This window comes from Anopheles funestus, chromosome 2RL (genome assembly GCF_943734845.2).
Source record: "Anopheles funestus chromosome 2RL, idAnoFuneDA-416_04, whole genome shotgun sequence".
NCBI lineage: Eukaryota > Metazoa > Arthropoda > Insecta > Diptera > Culicidae > Anopheles > Anopheles funestus.
In genome coordinates, this window is record NC_064598.1 from 80,398,586 (window position 1) to 80,419,521 (window position 20,936).

The 20,936-nt window shown below is 42.3% G+C and overlaps 5 protein-coding genes across 6 annotated transcripts; 2 read left to right on the plus strand and 3 right to left on the minus strand.

The window, feature by feature from the left end:
• Window positions 1-16: 16 nt before the first annotated feature.
• Window positions 17-5,850, minus strand: LOC125760755 (ras-related protein Rab-9B). The gene is made up of 3 exons (XM_049421188.1): window positions 4,782-5,850; window positions 4,543-4,679; window positions 17-2,946 (listed from the first exon to the last, which is right to left on the minus strand). Exons 1-3 carry the CDS (start codon window positions 4,834-4,836, stop codon window positions 2,437-2,439), a joined length of 702 nt encoding a protein of 233 aa, XP_049277145.1. The 5' UTR covers window positions 4,837-5,850; the 3' UTR covers window positions 17-2,436.
• Window positions 5,851-5,975: 125 nt separating this feature from the next.
• On the plus strand, window positions 5,976-17,351 carry LOC125760738 (glycerophosphocholine phosphodiesterase GPCPD1). Of its 2 annotated transcripts, XM_049421158.1 has the most exons (7): window positions 5,976-6,732; window positions 8,359-8,643; window positions 12,560-12,897; window positions 12,979-13,752; window positions 14,033-14,500; window positions 14,559-14,705; window positions 16,255-17,351. In XM_049421158.1, exons 2-7 carry the CDS (start codon window positions 8,397-8,399, stop codon window positions 16,438-16,440), a joined length of 2,160 nt encoding a protein of 719 aa, XP_049277115.1. In that variant the 5' UTR covers window positions 5,976-6,732; window positions 8,359-8,396; the 3' UTR covers window positions 16,441-17,351. The 2 variants fall into 2 exon arrangements, with proteins under 2 accessions (XP_049277115.1, XP_049277114.1); XM_049421157.1 differs by lacking the exon at window positions 5,976-6,732 and having other exon boundaries at window positions 15,573-16,368.
• LOC125760742 (CLIP domain-containing serine protease B15-like) lies at window positions 9,073-10,689 on the minus strand. Its single transcript, XM_049421169.1, has 4 exons — window positions 10,170-10,689; window positions 9,881-10,107; window positions 9,504-9,802; window positions 9,073-9,438 (listed from the first exon to the last, which is right to left on the minus strand). The coding sequence occupies exons 1-4, from the start codon at window positions 10,437-10,439 to the stop codon at window positions 9,122-9,124; spliced, it is 1,113 nt and encodes a 370-aa protein (XP_049277126.1). The 5' UTR covers window positions 10,440-10,689; the 3' UTR covers window positions 9,073-9,121.
• A 562-nt stretch (window positions 17,352-17,913) lies between the features above and the next one.
• On the plus strand, window positions 17,914-19,411 carry LOC125760749 (ribonuclease Oy). The gene is made up of 2 exons (XM_049421177.1): window positions 17,914-18,080; window positions 18,161-19,411. The coding sequence occupies exons 1-2, from the start codon at window positions 18,001-18,003 to the stop codon at window positions 19,032-19,034; spliced, it is 954 nt and encodes a 317-aa protein (XP_049277134.1). The 5' UTR covers window positions 17,914-18,000; the 3' UTR covers window positions 19,035-19,411.
• A 14-nt stretch (window positions 19,412-19,425) lies between these two features.
• LOC125760747 (UBX domain-containing protein 1-A) lies at window positions 19,426-20,805 on the minus strand. Its single transcript, XM_049421175.1, has 3 exons — window positions 20,624-20,805; window positions 19,957-20,547; window positions 19,426-19,885 (listed from the first exon to the last, which is right to left on the minus strand). Exons 1-3 carry the CDS (start codon window positions 20,671-20,673, stop codon window positions 19,537-19,539), a joined length of 990 nt encoding a protein of 329 aa, XP_049277132.1. The 5' UTR covers window positions 20,674-20,805; the 3' UTR covers window positions 19,426-19,536.
• Window positions 20,806-20,936: the final 131 nt, after the last annotated feature.

Consider the following 20,936-nt stretch of genomic DNA (forward strand, 5'->3'; position numbering starts at 1 on the left):
CTTATTTTATGGTATGTTTTTCTTTTTAATTTGCTTTATTATACAAGTGTGTATGTGCGTGACTGTACAAAGCTACAGATTGCACTGGTTTAATATGCTTATTACAAAATAGCGTTTCACATCTCTGTTCTGTCTTACATCTCCTTGCTACTACTATGCTTTTCGTAAATCCTACCCACCAGACACCGCGCGCGCCTTTTTGCACTGTCTTTTCACTTATTGCCCTCGTCTAATTACTAAACAAACAGAAAATCTCTCACTCTATCTAGTTCGATTCCATGTCCCACGTTTTGATGAATTCACAGGGTTTTCTAAGCGCGCAATAAAAGCATCTCTATGCAAATGCACCATACGTTTTGGGAAGCCATGCGACCGACTGACTCAATACATTAAAATAGAATTATTTTACAAAGACGGAAAACGGGCAAACGGAATGTATTAAATATGTAAAAAAGAACATCACTATTTTAACGCTAATCCAAATTTACGTTTCAGTTTCTATAGGGGGTCTCGGGAAAATATATGTATAAATTAAAAAACTTTTAACGGGACCATAAAATCGCTATAGATATGATGCATGCATTGTGTTTCGTTGTTGCTACGGTGTAAAGCTTTCCATGTGAGTAGATAAAACAGAAAAGAAAAACTCTGGCATAAAGAGTGACGCAATCTCGGCTGAGTGTTCAGATTTATCAGGTACGAAATATTAGTTTGTTTGCAGGTCCTTTTAACCTATTGTAAAAGATAATTAAATAGTGTGTAGAACGAAAAACGAAAAGCACACAACCACAACTGGCAACCTTAAATCGCACGCACGGTAAAGATAAATATAGTTGTTAATGGACCTTAAAAAATTGCAATGATGTTAAAAAAAAAATCATTAAACACAACTATTGAAAACCATTACAAATTTATCAGCACCCGGATGTTTTAATTAAAGATTTTTTTTTAAATCCAAAAATATTTTAAATTGCAAAACATGTTGATGTACGCGCCTAAAAGTATGCAATACATTGTAGGAATTAGCAACTGAAGGAAAATGTATGGAATTACGAAAACGACGACTGTTCCGTTCGAGAAACAGTAAAAGCTCTAATCAAAAAAGGAAACACTCCCCGACGAATATAAGGAGGGAGCGAGAGGGGGAAATGTACTTTATGCATAAAGTATATATAGTTTTTTAGCACAGCATTAATGAAGCCCAAATGTACACTGAGAAATCATTTGTATCGTTTACGAATAATTACTCCGACAATTTCGCAATCCGATCTCAATATGATGCAGGTGGAAACTCGTTTGGGTGATAGGTACAAGACTTAATGTAGAGAAGTCCGCCTTATATGACAGCATCGCCCAACCGGCTAGAGTATAAGTTAAGGAATAAATTGCATTTCCTTCCCAGTACTACTAGGGAGTTATGCAAGAACGGCCTTTGGAAAATTATGATTGCTACATTAAACTGGTAAATTTGATCATTTAAATTAACCATTCACTATCCAGTCCGTTCAAGTTTGATTTATCACAAATACCGAATTTCATTATGCCAAATCCTAAGCATTTATAGAAAATTCAGATAAAATCGATTATACCAACTATCTAGCAAACCATATTAAGGTAGGCCAACGACACGTTGAGTCTAAAAGATTATGAGAACTGATACTTCATCAAAACCAAAAAGTTATTTGAAACTATCCTTTGAAACCTATCTGTCCCTTAAAGCACACTCATAAGGCAGAAAATAAATAATTAAAATCATTGTAACAAAATCATGAGTCTTGTAAAACGAATACCAGGCGTTGAAGAGCTTTAAAAGAAAAAACCATGCATAAAGAGCAACTACCTTGCAACTTCAACCAAGGGAACTTCTCTTCACAAAACGGACAACAATCATACCGATTGTGTTCCACACTTTCCATGTTTGTGACACTTGTTTGCGGTTGAAACGTACGCTAAAATCACCTCAGCCAGCTGAAGTTTTAAATAAGCACACAAACACACCAGTGATGCGTAAAGAACTGTAACTAGCATGTAGCAAATGGACAATCACAACGTAGCTAGTGTTGTTTAGTTAATGTTTCAATAGTTGAAAACCTGTTTTTGCATATAGAGACTAAAATCTGTAAAAAAAATCCTTTTACAAAAGAAAATTCTCTCAGTACAGAGAAAGATCGCTCTGAACTCCAAGACGTTCACCAAAAGTGGTGCTAATTGCGGTGCACCAAAGCTAATCCTTTTCCTGTAAAAGGACACATTTTGGGTGCAGATTACGTTGTTTTTCTACCCATGTTCCTACTTCTCAAATATACACTGTCCTTCACTCTGAGAGTAGAGGACACACGGTCCATTTGTTGATTCTATCTTCTCTAATCCCAGACCAGAACCTCTTATCACATAATTTTTAAACCTCTAACTCTTACGACACGAGCCGTTGCCCTCTCAGTGTGGGTAATCGTCATCGTCCTGCATCGTAGCTGCCGTTGGACGGCCAATTCCGGCACAACAGAACCGATTACGATTTGCAGTCAAATTAACACTTTTCATCAAATCGATCGTATCGTGGCCCTGGGCATGTAATTCTCGTTCGGTAGATCGTTCGAACTTTCGAAACTGCTGTACGGCCAGCGCGAAAGCGGTCGCAACGTTTTCTGACGATTTGGCCGATGTTTCTATGTATGCGGTTATGTGATGTTCCTGGCACCACTGCGATACTTCTTCGGGTGAAACTTCCCGTTGAGCCGGTGGCAAATCATTCTTTGTGCCAACGACCACAAACGGAAAGTGGTCCGGGTTGACGTCGTAGTATCGAAGGAATTCATCGCGCCAGCTGGCTAACGCCCGGAAGCTGACCCGATCGTTGATCGCGTACGTAAGCAGGCAGATATCGGTACCACGGTAAAACGGTGTCCTTAGCGCACGAAACCGTTCCTGGCCGGCTGTGTCCCAAATCTAAAAGTACAAAAACATATGAAGCGTTAATGTTATGCTATTTTTCACCATATTACACCTTCAGAAACTAATAATTATGCGTAACTAAATGTTTTCGAGAGGAATGTATTTACGCATTTCCACACCATTTGTGTGGTTTGACTCAATCACTGTTAATATAATGTGCAAACAAAATAAAGCTCCCGCTGTGATTGAATTGTGAATGCATCCCCCACAACAACGATGTGTCATGGCCAACCTGCTAATCAATAATCCGTCCAGCACCTTTTTAATATTGACATCAACAATGGAGTTATATTTTACATTACAGCAGCCGATAGAGAGAAGATGAAAATTCCCCCTAGTAACACAACCGTAGTGTAAACAACAACAAAATAGCGCATTTATTTGTAACATGCACATTTAAGCTGCCGTTGAAATTAAATCGATCGCCAAAGTTCCTTTCTTCTTCATTCCTTCTAAGGTAATATTTCTTGTGAAGAATAAATTCTAAACCAGCAATCATAAAAAGACCACTACATGCATACACCGTGTACCTCTTACGGGCGAAATATTTTAATTGCCCGGGAACATGCTATTCGCGCCTGTACGAAAAGACATTTTTACAGACCGGACGAACTCGGTTCGGATTTCCTTCTTCCCAGTTACAAGCAGTTAACATTTGGGTCACGTTTGCTTACGGCCAAAAACTATCGAATGAAAGAAATGCGCTTTGAATTTTGTATTAACGTTACAGGAAACTTTTACGACTTGCTAAACGAAATGAGTTTTGTGAACGAAAGGTACTTAACGTTTTCAAATTGCATATTTTAACAAACGAGTCCCTTGAATCAAAATTCCCAACACACCATTATCGATAAGCGGTAAGATAAGCAGTAGGAAAAGACTTCCGGCAAAAAAAATTGATAGCAATAAGCTGCTTAGAATAAAGTTTTCCCAATCATTATACAATCCGCATTACATTTTCTTTACACCTGAAAAAAGTGTTTCGTGTAGCAAAAAGTTACTTTCAATTGCCACCAGCTGCACAAACAGAAACTGGCCTTAAATCCCTTAAATCCCTCGCTTTCGTAAACAATGCATGATTCATGAAGCCGAACCACCATTGCCATCTGTTGATGACCATTATTTAAACACCCAAATGGTGGTCACCTTGTTTCGAGCCCGCCGAACAAACGAAAGCATCTGCTAGGATGATGATAAAATCATACTAAAGCTACGATGTACGCGTCCGAATGAGCCCGGTCACAGACAATGGTCGCGACCCAACCAAACGCAACCTCTCTCATCGTAATCCTGCGTCACCATCTCTGCTCCAACACACCGCCGCGATAAGCTTTCGTTAATTTGTCGAGCTTGTTTGTTTGCTTTGCCCGTTTGGGTGTGTGTCTAAGTGGACCATGGAACTCCAATACACCACACATCAGTCAGCAACGCATTCGTACATTAGGATTGCTTCGTACAAGCGCAAGGTTTGTCGCGTTTGTTCAATTATCTTCCTGCCAACAAATGCTGCATCTCCGCTACCTTCCCGAGCCTAGCAATTGCGTAGGAAAACTATCATTCTCAGCAGCAAAAACACGAGGTATCGCTCACCTGCAGTGTAAACCGTTCCTGGTCCACCTGTATGTCTTTGTTTAGAAATTCCACACCGATCGTATGAAAGCTGTTTGCATCGAAGTAGTTCGAGACGAAGCGATTCATTAGACAGCTTTTGCCAACATTCCCGTCGCCTAGAAGTACATCAGATTGGGTTAAAATGAAAACAACCATTAGGAGCCTCCTCGCTGTTAGGTCGATAATGATTTATGGGACTTTTCCCATCCGAAACCTACCTAGAATGACCACTTTTAGCAGTATGTTTTTACTCGGCGGTCTCATGTTCGTCATCCTGGACTGCTATGATGTTACTTACTTTCTCGCCTAATTTCTTTGTTCGCCAGATGCGTCTTATGCTGTTTTCGCTCGCGCACTGAGACAACGTTCGAATTGTTTATGCTGCAAAGCACTGAACCATGAACAAACGCGGATGGCCTCGACGGGAGAATTATGCTTCGCCGTGCTTAACCCGTGTTTGATCGCAATATTCACCTCACGTTCGCGTTCCGGGGTGCTGAGCGCACTTTACAGCCGTTGATGACTGTGCTGACCACCAACTCATAAATACACATATGCACCGAACACTTGTGGCGATCCGACGTTGACCCCTCACGGTTTACTACACTCCCGTGGACACTTCTCGTTTATTATGCGCATAAAAGCTCCGACCAGCGATGACCACCGAGACGAAGACGACGATACCCAACTATGACCCAGCGCCAACTCAATCAATTCCAAACAATCTTCCAGCAGCACACAGACACACGGCCGCACTGGTACGGATAGACGACACCACACAACGCGAGAGCACCAATGCATACACCTTCAAAAGCAAATTAACCATGCAGCATTATACTGCATTGCCCAGCAACAACAGCACCACTAGCATAAACAATAAACACAAAACCATCAATCGAACCGGATGTTCGTTGAAAATTCGCGGATGACATCAGAATTCCGTAACATTTGGGACCTGTCTGTAGCTGTGTACTTTACGCCGCACGAAGGTGGTGATCATGTAAATTGCAAAAATATTTACGCCTCGCAGCTACTGGTGGTGGGGGTGGGATGGATTTTTGTTCACATGCCACTCAGCGAAGAAGAAATGAAGGGATTCATTAAAACAACACCACACTACACAAACACATTGAGTAAAACACTTGCTTTTATGCTACTATAACGGCATTATGTTACACCGAACTGTGAACTATTCACAGATCATCAAGAACACGCTAATTTACCACGAAATAGGTACGTCTTCTACAATAAAAATAAAAGAACGAGAAAGAGAATAATGGATACCTACGAGATGAAGTTTTAATCTGTCAAACTTCGGCTATTTTCGGAAACCTTCATCAAGTACTCAACCACACACGGTAGACACCGTGTCAGCTGTGTTGCTGTGTTGTCAGCTGTGCGATATCCCCCCAGAGGCCCAGTCTTTTGGTTGTGTTTATTTTCCCTCTATTGTTCTGTAAATCATTGTCGCGTGAGGTTCCATCGTGTTTTTGCTCTGTGAATTATCGCAGCACAAAAACGCTCCCTTTTTGAGAGCGATGGTTACAAATTTAGTCGGATTGTGTACAAGATAGTTTCAGATGCAACTATTATCGGTGGGTAGCCGTTATTTAGATAGTGTTCTAATCTATCATTCCGTACCGTAAACACTCGCCACCCCGATACAGTGGACAAGGAAAAATCCATCCAAAGCAGTGCGAAATGTGTTGATTTTAATTGTTCACGCGAAAACGACACGTCACGGTTGTGTGGTGAAAGATAATCACAAGCAAATGCTTCCCACGGGTTTTTGTGTTTTCGCGTCAGTAGTAGCGTAGTATCAGTCGCACCATCGCATCAAGAGGAAAAGTGTTTTCTCAATTCCGCTCCCCGTGTCCGTGTTGTGCAGTTGTTTTCTGCCTGCTGTTAAAAGTTCGACCATCAAAGTGTGCCGTTTTTCATTTGCAGCCATTTTTTTCCTTCGCGTGCTCGCTGTGTTATTAGAGTGAACCAAATTATAAGCAGCAACAAAGAAGCGTTGTGTTGGGTGTGTTTTTTATTCTGTGCTAAGACTGCATATTCTTATCGAAGCAGAGCAGTGCATGCGAAGCAACGGAAAAACATAAACAAAGGATTATCCATTGCGCAAATCTTCGAACGTCTTCCGTATCGTAAAGGGCACCAAAGAAGGTAAGCGTTACACAGGAAGGGCGATTAATTTTTCCCTTTTTTGGGTTATTTTCTAATGCGTAAAAATGAATAAATTCCCCTTTTACTCAGTACTTATTTCAAGGTTGAGATTGAGAGCCGAAAATAGTTTTGTGAGTTACGCAATTTTGATGCAGCTCTATGGTAACTTTCTATAAAGAAGCATTAATTATCCATGTGTTCAAGCACTGCTTGATTGCGCTTCTGTGACTGTGTTTTGCTTGTGCAAAACAGAAAATTCGTTCCTGTGGAAGGATGTGCAGTCTGCATCGTCTAATTCTAAGACGTCTGATACAACGGAATGGCGCGATACTTTGGACGAGAGCCGTAAAATGTACCAACGGACGTTGCGGTAATTTACTTCACTCGGAATGTAACGCGTAGACGGGAGCCTTTATCGGTACGCCTTCGGGGTACTGGGTGGAGAAAGTGAATGTTTTGATCGGAACCGGTTTGTCGAATTATTCGTTGCTGAGCGCATGATCACACCCCGATCTTCGATCGATCGCAGTCGTCGAAGGCATACCGCTGATTGTCACGTGACTTAAGTGGTACATGCTGCCGACGAAGACGGCGGCACTGTTTACACTTCGCGCGCCAAAAGGGGCACACGCTTGGGCCACACACTTGGCTCACCAACAGGCTGGTATGCACTTCCTGCTTCTCAGGTTGAATGGCCAAAAACAGCTCCCCTCTACCAGCGCGATTTTCTTTTCGTTCGTCCGGGTACAATTAACAACTCACAAGTGTCCACAAGTTTTGGGAAGGAGATGAAATAAGGCAAGCTAAATTTAGAAGTAGTTTTTAGCAAGGTTGCATTGTGAAAGCTTAGGATCATCCGTCAAAACACGTTACCTGGCTGCCTGGTATAGGTCACGGTACATCAGTCAATAAAAGTGTGTCATGATCAAACTGGCAATGCTCCACGCCCCATTGGCTTTGGCTGGTAATGGACTATCGATTGTTTATTGCACGATATCTTGCCTGATAGTGAGTCTTTCGTATAAGATCACTTCATGAGCAGGTAATTGTAATAACCCATTCGGCTGTTGCCAACGCTCGGCAAAGGTGTAATGAGCCTATGGCCGTACAATGAGATTAATTCTTTCGGAATAACGAGATGTGTCGTTGGTTTGTTCCACGTTGATAACATTATTACACGTGACGGACATCGTCGACGTACGCGAGATACTTCGGTTTGTGCATTTATCAGCACCCACTGGTTGTTTCGTATCAAATAATGTACTATGGACGTGACAACACGACTGTCCAAAGGACAAAACTGTCATACCACCGCAATTCTAGCCGGGTTTGCCTCCACTTGCAATCGATTTCCCGCAAACCGTTTCTCCCGGAAGTGAAAAATCGTTTTCTGGCACCATCATCTGTCATGTCTGTATAGCCTTCACCAGGTCCATCCGGTCGTTCATCCCACCAGGCTTTTATCAGCGAGCTGTTATAGCAATCATTCAGTCCTATCAGCTGCTGTAAAGCGTTGTCCCGCGTGAGGTAGACTCGTTTGCTCGACTTGACGCAAACTGATTGAACAATTTATATATTTTTTGTGTCAATAGGCTTTATTTTACTAAATGTTATTTTTCGTTGCAGTTCTTTTTACTGAAAATAGCACACACACCAAAAATAGGATGCAGCGTTGGTGGTTTTTAGAAGAAAATGGCGATGCGAAGGACACATCTTCGTCCACATCGCAGAAAACAGAATCGTCCGTGAAAAAACCAAAGCAACCAACCCCGGCCGGTGACCGACGGTACACGTTCCGTGTGCTAGTAACGTACGATTTACTGAAGGATGAAACCATTGCCATTACGGGCAGTTGTGAATCCCTGGGTAATTGGGACTCGGAACAGTGTGTCCAACTGCATCCAGAAAGCGGTAAGTTCAAACGATGATCAATGATCTAGGGTTTTAAGTTTTTGTAACATTTCATGCTCTAGAGCAGGGGTCTCCAAACTACAGCCTCCCGAGAGATCCCGAGATTGGCCCTCAGCTGTCGTTATTCCACTCAAAGCGGCCCGCCATCTAACAAGTTTGCGGGCCCCTGCCCCTGAATCTTGATACACTAGAAAAGCTCTGTCAGCTAAGTATACATTAACCTCAATTTATTGCGGAGGAATGATGAGGTCTTTCATGTTACATAATATGCTGCTGACCCGTAAAATATTTTTAAACTGTTCACAAGGACAAAAAAGAAAGGCAACAGTTCCAAGTTGAAATGAATTCATCGTGTGAACGCATTCTGAACGGTGAAAGAAATCCTAAGACCCTGAACACAACTACTATAATTCCGTACACGTTTGAAAATGTTGTTTGCAAAAAGCAGTAAGAATACACTTTTTATTTACGATCGTGTTTACAAGTACTGCTCCACGAACATAACGGTTTCCATCCAGTCCAAATATTTCGCTACATTTGTGTACACGCCGGGCAAATTTTTCGTTCCACAAAACCTTGCACCAAAACTAACGACCCCGACAAGATGCCAAATCCCGGCAACATTTCGCATTAATGGTCCACCGGAATCACCTCGACAAGAATCAGAACCGTTCAATCCACCAATGCACAGCTGGCTATCCGTGAGGGTGACGTTCGCTATGGCGTACACCGAATTGCACTCACTATTGTCCAATCCCGGTAGGTCTACGTGTAGCTGTACATCACTGGGTCTTCCTATGCAACAAAATACACAAAATTTTAGTAAACCACTTCAGTAATCCTAAAAGTGACATGCTTACTGTCTTCTGTTTCTCCCCAACCGGTCACTGTGAACATTTCGTCCGCAACCGGTAAGTTTTGGATGTCGAGATCGAACGGCAAACAGAGAGGAAGTATGTACTCGTTAAACGTGACATCGGTAGCGAGCCGTAGGATGCAGATATCGTTGGGGCGCGCGTTGTTGTGCATGTTGTACTCGGGGTGCGGTACGATCGACTCCACCGCATAATCCTCCCGGCAGATGACTTCATCAGTGTCCTCCAATGTAGTACAGTTATCCGTGCTGCTCGTATTGAACTCATTGAAACGCACGTACAGTCTGAAGGTTGTAGGAATTTTGCGTTAGTTATGTCCGGTGTGAAGCGACACTCATACATGCTAACGCCAGTTAACTCACAGCTTCCAGTTCGGTTTGTCTACGGTACAGTGTGCAGCCGTTATCACATACCGTTCCGTAACGAGGGAACCACCACACTTAGGTAAGGTCCGATTTCTACCAACATCATAAAACAGCAGGCCAGCCCAAGGATGTGCACCTCGTTCAGTTTCCTCACCGAAATAGATCCGATTACCAATGTTCTGAGCTCCACAGCTACGTAAATTGTCGAACTTTGGACAACACAGCTATAGCAGACACGCGGGAGTTTATTGTTTGTCATTTGGTATGTGCGCTTTCATATACTTACCAAGGGAAGAGGTCTACTCCGCATGGGGATCTTCATTGCGCCGCATTTTAGCGTTTCCAGGTATTCTGTATCGTAGTGCGAAAAGTCCGGACTTTGCAGGATCTTTCGCACATACGAACAGTTTCTCACCGGTTCACAGATTCCCGCCGTACCGGATGGCGTTTTGCACGCATCGCCACTGTTTAACGATTCGCCGACCGCCACCAGTACCAGCGAGAAGGACACGATCGAACGAACTAACCACCTCATTGTATACCGTGCAACTAACATGCAAACCAGCAGCACACTACGGTACGCAAAACTACACGACAAACAAAATACCCGCAAGATTATCAATGTTGCTTTGCCCTACTGGTGGGACCGGTTCTGTGTTGGGCTTGATAATCTTACGGTTTCACGAATATACCGAAAACTGAGAGGAAATCGCAAAGCCCACCAATACGTGCGTTCGCGGATTTAATCTGTTGCAAAGATGCGATTTGTGTCTTTGGAGTACATCAGGACAGAAAGAGATAGGGGAAGAGAGCACGAGGGAGAGAACTTAATCGCTGTTGGGGGAATTCTTCTACTAACAGTTCCATTAAGATGCCAGGCGGAATCTTGCGGGATGTACAGATGTACAGATGATCTATGACGATCATGTACAAATGTGGTTGTATTATCGCACTTTGTGGGAATTCCCCGATTCATAATAGTAGTTTTATGTTTATTTGTTGTCACTTCTCGAAATGCTGTCCATTAGCCCTGTGGTGTTTTATGTTTGGATTTGCACGCCTTTCTTTGTGCCGGTCATTTCTATACGAGACAGTGTGCTGTTGGGAAATACCCTGTTATATTATCAGTTTGTCACAAGAATTCGCTTAGGTCTTTTATTCTAAACCAGATTTGTGTACAGCACATCTCGTGTACATCCCGATGGAGAGTTGCAGTCAAGAGGAGAGTTTTAAAACCACTTTTTGGCATATGGCTAAAGTTGCAGGTTTCGAATAAGTTGAGAGCTTTGATCGTAAGCCGCAAAAAAGTGGTTTAGGAAGGGAAGGTTTAAGAAGCTGTATTCTCGTACCGTAGCCCCAAAGTACCTCGCAGATGGAAGAAGAAAGCTGTTTTACGAACGAGGGGAAATGAGAAACATTTTGGAGTTAAAAAAAATAACTTTACCCAATGTTAAAATTCAAATATCACATAGAAAATTAACAGCTTCTACTAGCAGAGCTAATTCACCGCTTCGGACCACAACTCCAGTTCATTGACATCTGTATCCACGTGTTAATCATTCATGGAAGTTCAAGATCAAATCTCCGTCACGACATGAGTGTACGAGAGAGTCCTTCTACCATTCCACACGTGTGTGGATCGACTTCCACCTCTTTTGCAAATTGGAATGAGCGGCAAATCACATCGTCTACGCTGTGTTTGATTGACCATTGACCATGGGTTGAATTCTCCCCCAACTGTAAAATAAGGGTGGAAGTGGAGGTGTTGTCTGTCGCATCGGGTGTAGGATGAATGTGTTTACACTTCACCGACAGTACAATTGATTTGCAACGTCCCATTTTCCTGTTCTGCGATTGGACCAGTGCTTGATAAATAGAATAATAAAAGTTGGGGAGTTGTTGCAGACGGGATAATACTTTCACCCCAGACAGGTTCATCACATTTAATGCTCTTTTTGCATTGTTTGGTTCGTGACAGGTTCAGCTTCCTCTTTCACGATGAATATTAATGGAGGCAACAATCGGTAGTGACCCATTTTAACAACTAGTCCCAATGGGGGTTTATTTAGCGCATTTATGAAATAGTTAGTTATTGGTTTTAGACCCATTATTTGGTTTCTAGCGGAAGCAGTCTCTTGAATAAACTAATTTCCAATATAATAATGTAAAGGTCATCGTCGAACTTTTAAATGAAATGATTTAAAACAACAGAGTTATTGACCATTGTCAGCACCAGGAAATTTATCTTGCGTGGAAGCGTATTAAAATCAATTGCAAGCTCAGCAAAATGGTTTATTCGCTTGGAACAAAACTCCCACTACAACTATACTGTTGATCAAAAATTTACAAAACTCTTTCGACTGCGTTTTTAAACGGTTTCGTTTGTTGCATACCTCATCAAAACACTTCTTTTCCGGTTTGTGGATTGTCGCAATGCCCTCAGTGAATTGAACCGCATGTGGACAATTTGATTCAATTTAGCACGAGTCGCGACTTGAAGAGGCGTAATTTGATTGTGACAATATGCATATGACGAGCTGAACGAAGTGACATACTTCTCCGTTAATCTACAAACCGTTTAAATAGATCGTGGTTATCAGATAGTAGAAAAGAAAATACACATAGCATTAGTTTAAAAAACCTTAACATTTAACTTGTTGTTTATTTTCCCTTCAGATGGTGATAGAAATATTTGGCGTTTGGCGACAGAATTACCTCGCGATGCTTCTGTGAAGTATCGCTATCTGATCTGCTCGGTCGATCCAACCAGTGGAAATGTGCACGTGCGACGTTTCGAAACTCACACCGTTCCCCGGCAAGTCCCGATCGATCTGTCGGACGAGGAAGTACATACCGGTCAGGTACAACCAAAGATCGACACGCTTGGTGATATCGATGGTAACATTAAGCTGGACAAGGGTTGGCTTACCACCGAAACCATCATGCAGTTTAAGTTCTTCGATAATCCGTTTTCGGTCAAGGAACGCATCAAGAACCGGTTGCTATATGTGAAGGTAAGAATTTTACTTAAATTGCTGTATAATACAATGAACAGTGTACTATAGTGATTAATTACTTCTATGTTTTCTTCCTAGATAACAACGATGAATTTACGAATTAATGCAGAATCCCAAAACCTTTCCTCGTTGCTGGAAGAATCACTTTCAAACGATACTCGTGAGAATGGGGCAGAATCGGCGACCACGTACTCCTTCACGGAGGTGACCTCGCTTCGCAACCCGAACGTTTCCTATGAGCAACAGTCACAGTTCGGCTGTCCGTATCATAAGGACGATTTTCTTATCTACAACGTAACCGTAGCAGAGCCAGAGAATGTGGCCTACCTTGTCGATCTCTACACGTACAGTTCCAAATCGAAGGAAGACGAACCACCGTACCATCTGGGTTATCATTACATTCTACCGAATTTTCTGAAAAAATCCGAAGGTGTGCTAGAGCTGCCGGTAACGTGTGCTAGCAAACATCGTCCGCTCGGTATGATGCGCATCGAATACCTGAAGGTAACTCCGCTTTTGCCCTCACGATGCACCCTGGAGCGATCGTACATTCGATACTGGAACAAACGTTGGACCGGGCTGGACGTGGGCCATCGTGGATCCGGCACTAGCTTCAAGGCGAGCGATGGCAATGTGATCCGTGAGAACACGATCGCGTCGCTAAAGAAGGCGGTCGCGCATGGTGCCGATATGGTGGAGTTTGATGTGCAACTGAGCAAAGATTTGGTACCGGTGATCTATCACGATTTCGACATCTATGTATCGCTCAAGCGCAAAACCACACTCGAAACGAACGATATGTTGGAGCTTCCGATGCGCGAACTGACACTAGAACAGCTTAGGAACCTAAAGGTAAATGTTACTCCATTTCCACGCCATCCACATTTAGCTCGCAGTACGCATATTCCGTACTCTAACCTCCATTATGGATATACAAATTTGGAAGCATTGTCTTCAAAAACCCTACTTATAGCCGGTTTTAAAACACAATCACTTAGAATATTCACTACTTGATATCAACTAAAAAAATCTATATGAGCGTTGTGCTAACGGCACGCAATTCCAACACTTGATAAAATCCAAACTCCCTCCCCATTCCACCTCTTCAAAAACCCCTTTCACCCGGGTACAGGTCTACCACGTGGTGGAAGGTAGAAACCGTGAGGCCAAATTCTTCGACGAAGATCTGGAGGAGCATCAACCGTTCCCCCAACTGGCCGAAGCACTCGATCAGATTGATCCACACTGTGGCTTCAACATCGAAGTCAAGTGGTCACAGAAACTGAAGGATGGCCGGATGGAATCGGAGCTAACATTCGATACGAATCTGTACGTCGACTGCATACTGCGCGTGGTGTTAGCGAAAGCCGGCAACCGGCGGATTGTGTTCTCGTGCTTCGATGCCGATATCTGCACGATGCTGCGCCTCAAGCAGAACCTCTATCCGGTAATGTTCCTAACGCTCGGCGTTACCAGCCGGTACCCGAGCTATCATGATCCGCGCTGCAACTCGATCGAGATGGCCGTGCGCAATGCATATGCATCGGAACTTTTGGGTATCGTAGCACATACCGAGGATCTATTGCGCGATCAAACACAGGTAAGCGAGAAGAAGCAGTCACCAGTCACCAGTTTACTGATCTGATTTCTGTTTGCAGGTGAATCTGGCGACCGAGAAAGGGTTGATCATATTTTGCTGGGGTGATGACAATAATTGTAAGGATACGATAAAGCATTTAAAGAGCCTCGGTATCCATGCAATCATCTACGATAAGATGGACATTTACTCTGACAAAGCGGTGAAGGTAAGTAGACATTCATTCGGGTCACCACCATTTAAAGACACCGGTTGAAGTACGATGTCCATGTCAGACAGTATTTCGCTTCGCCTCCGATGCACGAGCTCTAGCTAACTTTGCTAAGTCGATCGTTCATTTCTCCTCGACGCTTCTCCGATATTCCATTTATTGGCTTAATTTGATTGCTAAAAAAAGAAGTTGCTTGCTGTTTTCTTTTGTATGTCTGTTTTTTTGTTTTATTGTCGCTTGTTGTGTTTGTCAGTACTCGTCCCTTGTGTATGCTTGTATTGTACGTATTTACTTTTAGAATGTTGTATTGTTATATGTACAGAATGGTTTTTATAGTATTTAGGACTTGATCAAGCATAATGTTAGGCCATTAAATAAATTTGTCAAATTTAATGAGGACCTCATTCGCGATTTGTGTAACTATTCACAGAAACCCCATGTTCAAATTTTTATTAAAATTTCGCCTTTAAAGCTTTCTGTTGTAATTTATGATATATAATGGTCAGTAAAATGACTGTATTAAATCCTGTAAGTATTGCTGTCATTTAATTGTCTGAATTGTCGCTCATTGATTGTTGCTTATTATTTTTCCTTCTGTATTTCGCTAAGATAAACAAAGAAATCTTGAAATTCATACAGAACGAGAAAACTTTTCTCGTCTTTCCTCCAGCACATGCGTACGTACTTTCGTGTTTGTCTATTGTTTGTAATGCCATGTTGTTATTTCCCGTTCCAAATATCTTTGGCCATTATTCATACACCGGACGCGCTGTTCATTGCTCATAGATTTCACTCACAGAACGTGCGATGTACATGTTCATTTCTTTCTTCTCTTTATCTCTCCCTAATGCGCTATCATTGCAGGTGGAGGGTGATGGTGCTGTTAGTGTGAACAGTTCCGAGGGTGTTACGGTATCGCAACAACCCGCTGTTGAAGCTAAAAAGCAATAAACCCTATATTAAGCTCTTACTAACGTGAAGTCCCTGCACCCGTGGTTGTGGTCATTGTTTTAGGAAAATCCCTGTACCGTCGAGTGTTTTTTTTCTGTTATACATATACTGTTTGTCCTGTCGTTAGTACTGTGTCCAGTTTACAACATATCTACATTATTTGTCTGGACCGAAGCTGCCTTCTTATTGCAACCTGTGTCGTGGTTCTTCTCGTGTAATGTTTTGCTCGGGACGTTTATGTGCTGTTTCCGTGTTTCAAAATGATTTTTTTTATTTAAGTTCCGTTTGCACCATGTGTTATTTATTGATGAAATTGCGTTAGTACGTGTAGTGCTGTAGTACGTGACAGTGATATGTGTCCGTGGATGTCCCGAGGATGTAGAAGATATCTATTATATATTTAATGTTTGTACTTGTAAGCAACGCATCTAGCTATAGTGAACATTCACAAGAAAAGAGCAACAACTAGGAAACCTTTTAAAAGCCTTTGATAAATCGACGATCGAGTTTCTCGGTAGAAGGAAATACAGTCCACAGTATAGCAAATATATTCTTCAACTCCCAATAATGTTTTACATGTTTTCCACCCATCTAGGAGAGTGTATTTTTAGTTGGAGCCCGTGAATCGCAAGCAGCACTGCTGCAGCAGATTAACATCGAGAATCGTTACGAGCAGACGAATCAGCACGAGTTTTTAAACGATAAGGACGTTCGGCTCAGTCTGGACAAAGCGGCTTCATCGACCGGTTCGGCACTTTCCACATCAACGCCATCGATTTGAGTTTGAAAATTACGGGCTTTTACTACCAGTGCAAACAATAATAGATGTGAGTGAGATTCTTATTTTCACATGTTGAAATGATATGTTTTTTTTCTATTTAACTAGGGAAGATTGATTTTTGAATGCGTATTTGCATATTACTGCTGAAAAGGATTAGGTCAATTTATAATGATGTTAGCAAAGAAATCTTACGCGCATCATCGCAAATCATACGGATTGTGTTAAAACAAATATAGGCGTGAAGGTATGAGGTGATATTTCGAATTTATTTACAAACCAAATGAAGGAGTAGTCTCACCACGTTTAGGTGTACATTTGAAGATGGCCAATTGGTACCAGCATCTGCATGAGATTGAGATTATTATAGTGTTTTTTTGTTGTTCTTACAAATCACATCGCCTAACAAACGATATGCACTGAATGCGGGTTCAAATTAAGAAAAGGCAAATAAAAAAGCACTCTTTTTCTACCCGGTGCACACAGCAGCAAGTTACAAACGGAAAGCAATCCACTTTCATAATACAATAGTTATTATAGCTATAATGCCACCGAAAGCCTAAAGTATCAGAAGCAAAATTTAGCCAATTTACTATTTTCTAGGTATACATATATAAGTGTTAAAATTTAATTGCAACTGTTTCCTTTCACTGGTGGATTGATACTATTAGTAAAAAATTATAAAAGTAGAAATAGGTAGCCATTATGGCGAACATAGATTGTACACTATTTAACACTAAGCAACAAGTTTCTTATTTTTTGTAGTACGTATAAGTTTCGTGTTTCTGAAACTATTCTATCTAACCCATTTCATGAGGCTTCAATTTAATGGATTCATCATAAGCTGTTTCGTATGTTTTTTTTGTTTATTCTTTACTAAGTATGTTCCAAGCGCAATAAATTAAGAAAAATGATTTCGAATAATTCATCTGCAAAATTGTCAATATCACAAAATTTATTTATGTTCTGCAGTTCTTGTACAATCTTAAAGGAATTCTCCATCTGGACAATCTGATTGACTTGTAGTAATTATCTTCAACAGAATCGCACTTTCCACGTTGAACAGAAAGCAGTTCGGCCAATCACCTTGACCTATAAACTCTAGGTGGTGGCGAAGGGCTTTTAAAGTATTTAATCTTCTTACTCTTTTCAAATCGAATTGTTGGCTGATTGTTATCTCCCTATCGCTTTTATGTCGTCGATGGCAATTTGTCCCAGTACATTGAAGAAAAAAATATTATGATATTAAACACTGTTCATGCAGTCCAATTTGACTCCTAGCTTCTATATAATTCTATAATTTACCGTTGTTGAAAATCGTCATCAAAATCTGTTGATAAGGAGCTTGCGCATTTACGCACACGTTTGAATTCTATTATTGAAATCGTTAAAGTCGACCAAACCGCTTATCGGTGCTCCCTTCGGGAACGGTAGCACATTCTTCGCATTCCTTTTCATTGCTCTGTTTGCGCATCTATTCTATTTACGATCCAAGCGCCATCGTGATCGTGTCAGGATCAGATCGTTTGTCAGATCGCACAATTCAAAGGCGTCACAAAGGTAATGATCAGTGCCGTAAATATGTTCTTTCGTATTGCTTGTGTTACATTTTTCATACAATTTTGTCTCGGTGCACCGAATAGGTGAGTTGAAAACGATCTTTGGCAGGTTATGGTGTAGTGGAATCATTTGCTGGTTTTGTATTTGCTTACCATTTCAACAGATATGAGTATGAAGATTCACGAGAAAATTCGGTAGATGCTGTAGATCAGCTTCATCCGTTTGATCTACTCATTTTCACTCAACGATGGCCAATCACCGCTTGTTCCGAATGGCGTGAAACGGGCAAAGACCATATCTGTGGTCTACCAACACCGGCCACCGTCTGGACAATTCATGGCATCTGGCCGACGAAGTGGAATACAATCGGACCCGCTTTCTGTAACAAATCGGCCATTTTCGACATATCGCAGCTCACATCGATCAAGCAGCAGCTTAAAGAGCATTGGTTGAATGTGGAGAAAAATAAACCGGACGATTCACTTTGGGAGCATGAATGGTTGAAGCACGGTACCTGTGCCGCCGAAGCCATCGAACAGCTGAACACGGAAAGTAAATACTTTAACCAGGGCCTTACCTGGTTGGAGCAACATTCAGTCAATGGCGCTTTTGCTGCGAGTGGCGTGGACATTAAGCCTGGTTACAATTACAGTCTGGCGAAGCTGAACCAGGCGCTGTACGATTATTATGGCAAGGATGTAGCTATCGAATGTTTCTACGACCACAAGACCCAGCGGCAGCTGCTGAACGAGATACGCATCTGCTTCGACAAGCAGCTTCAATCGGCAGATTGTGATGGGATTATGGACATGCAACGTGTGGCATTACCGACTGCTCGTGTTGGCTCGGTTATAAGTAACTGTAATGCTGCCAATCCCATCTTCTATCCAGATACTGTGCCAAAAGATGCGCTACCGATGGTGATGGAACCAGAAGCGCAGTATGAAACGATTTATGAAGTTTCCAACGGATACGGCGATACACAAGATGATGTGCAACAGCAAGCGTACGAATTTGTCGAGGTGATTTTAGTTTAAATGTTAAAATGGAAATGTACATTTGCACACCGGTGAGCTTGGGAAATAGTGTAATTGGTGAAACAGAACTGAGTGCCACGTCCACGTTTGAGTAAATCATCGTATGCAATGTGCTGTACTAGCAGGCAAGACTGACCATTTCAATTATAGGTAATTCAAGTCTCAAATAATGATCGCAGGGCAAAACACGTCTACAAACGCGATTGTAGTACCAAATAGGAAGATGGTTTATTCATCAACCCACTGGAGAAAAGAATACTGTGTAGCAAAAACTGTTTCAATGCATTGTCCTACATTGAACCAATGTTGAAAGCGTAAATTACATATACCATTAGATCGTTTGAATAAAAATCTCCCATTCTTCCCAAAAAACAGAATCATAAGAACCAGATTTCGCGATCATGGAGATCGTGTTTTAATATAGATTTATACCGCAATTAGATCACAAACCGAACCGATAATCGCATTGGTTAAGGAATTTATACAAACATCTTGTTAATGTCTAGGGTGCTTTTGTGACGATCAGTACCGCATTCGGCACAAGACCCAGCTTGTCCAGCGGCATATCATACTCTTCGGCGCTAAACACCTTCTTCGGGAAGTTAGTCATTAGTCCGAAGGACGCATCGATCGAGTCCATCTTTAGCTGCACGAACAGCCGCACGGCGGCCAACTGCTCACCGGCCTGGAACGTTTGCACAAGCTGCGATCCGTCCATCATGCGGATCGCAATCTTGGCCGTGGTATAACTCTTCGTCTCGGCTGGTTTGCTTGGTGTGGTGGTGGACGATGGTTTTGGTGCCGGTGGCGAACTGCTCGTGGTGGAGGTTGGTGATACGGCAGCGATATCCCTGTAATGACACATATAAACATCCATTACGAAAGAGTTTTAGGGTATGCAAACTTTCAAGCTCCTACACACCCAGTCTCTTTTGCCTTCCGGGCAGCCCGGTCTGCCTCAATCTGAACCCGAACACGATCCCGTGCCTGCTGACTTTCCAACTTTTCGCGCTTCCGCTGGTCCATCAATTTTTTCATCTCCTGTTCCTCCATTTTACGTCGTGCCTCAAGCATATCCTTACCAGATTTAATGCGCAGCCGCTCCCGCTCCATCGCTTCCTTCTTTTCATTCTCCTCACGCTCCTGTCGCTTGCGGCGCATCTTTTCCTCCAGCAGCGCAAGCTGTGCCTTCTTCTCTTCCTCCGTTAGCGGTTTCTTCTCCTCGGTCGACTCCGAGAAGCTGCTGTGTTCCGTTTTGGCAGCATGAAACTCTACCTCTTCCTGGGATTTGAACAGCTTGCCACACTCGTCGCATTTGAGCGATTTTGCTACAGCCGCCGCTTGCTCTTCGGTTGACTCGCCGGCCGATGTGTTATCCGCTGTTTCAGCAGTCGAGCTCGTGCTATCACCGGCTGGACCGGACGCGGGTGGCAGTGGTTCGTCAGCGTGCGCTAGCAACCATTCCATGGCCTGTTCTACACCTTTGTTGTTGGTCACTTCAAGAGCTCGTTCACTGCCGGAAAGGAAGGACGGCAGAAATATTAGCTAAACAAAAAGGAACGGAAGGTTTTGCACGCGGTCATTCTTACGCCTTCTCCTTGGGAAAGCCCATATCTATCAACGTTTGAATATCGGACATGGTAGTGCTTAACACAAACTATTCGAACTAGCACAAGTTAATTAAAATAAGTGGGAGACGTCCCTTTTTCTATAATCACGGCAATGTAGCAATTTCCTTGCAAACCAAACACCGTTGTGGTTGACAGTTGTTAACAAAATTAGCATGACAGCGGAAAATGTCAACAGCGATTTTTAAACTTTCCTTGTGAATCACCAACGGGTGAGTTTGTTTATTTTTTTGGGGGTTTTACTCCTTTTTCGCAATAAATTACTACAGAATAT

Bases quoted from the DNA above. Each gene is read 5' to 3' on its own strand.
- LOC125760755 (XM_049421188.1), bottom strand. From the start codon at position 4,836: ATGACGAACATGAGACCGCCGAGTAAAAACATACTGCTAAAAGTGGTC. The intron at 4,680-4,781 runs GTAGGTTTCGGA...ATGTACTTCTAG, and splicing joins GCTAAAAGTGGTCATTCTAG to GCGACGGGAATGTTGGCAAA. The intron at 2,947-4,542 runs GTGAGCGATACC...TTGTACTTTTAG, and splicing joins AGGAACGGTTTACACTGCAG to ATTTGGGACACAGCCGGCCA.
- LOC125760738 (XM_049421158.1), top strand. From the start codon at position 8,397: ATGCAGCGTTGGTGGTTTTTAGAAGAAAATGGCGATGCGAAGGACACA. The intron at 12,898-12,978 runs GTAAGAATTTTA...TTTTCTTCCTAG, and splicing joins ACCGGTTGCTATATGTGAAG to ATAACAACGATGAATTTACG. The intron at 14,501-14,558 runs GTAAGCGAGAAG...TTCTGTTTGCAG, and splicing joins TATTGCGCGATCAAACACAG to GTGAATCTGGCGACCGAGAA.
- LOC125760742 (XM_049421169.1), bottom strand. From the start codon at position 10,439: ATGTTAGTTGCACGGTATACAATGAGGTGGTTAGTTCGTTCGATCGTG. The intron at 9,803-9,880 runs GTGAGTTAACTG...TACAACCTTCAG, and splicing joins GACAAACCGAACTGGAAGCT to ACTGTACGTGCGTTTCAATG. The intron at 9,439-9,503 runs GTAAGCATGTCA...TTTGTTGCATAG, and splicing joins TTGGGGAGAAACAGAAGACA to GAAGACCCAGTGATGTACAG.
- LOC125760749 (XM_049421177.1), top strand. From the start codon at position 18,001: ATGATCAGTGCCGTAAATATGTTCTTTCGTATTGCTTGTGTTACATTT. The intron at 18,081-18,160 runs GTGAGTTGAAAA...CCATTTCAACAG, and splicing joins TGTCTCGGTGCACCGAATAG to ATATGAGTATGAAGATTCAC.
- LOC125760747 (XM_049421175.1), bottom strand. From the start codon at position 20,673: ATGTCCGATATTCAAACGTTGATAGATATGGGCTTTCCCAAGGAGAAG. The intron at 20,548-20,623 runs GTAAGAATGACC...CCTTTCCGGCAG, and splicing joins GGCTTTCCCAAGGAGAAGGC to TGAACGAGCTCTTGAAGTGA. The intron at 19,886-19,956 runs GTGTGTAGGAGC...GTGTCATTACAG, and splicing joins CGGAAGGCAAAAGAGACTGG to GGATATCGCTGCCGTATCAC.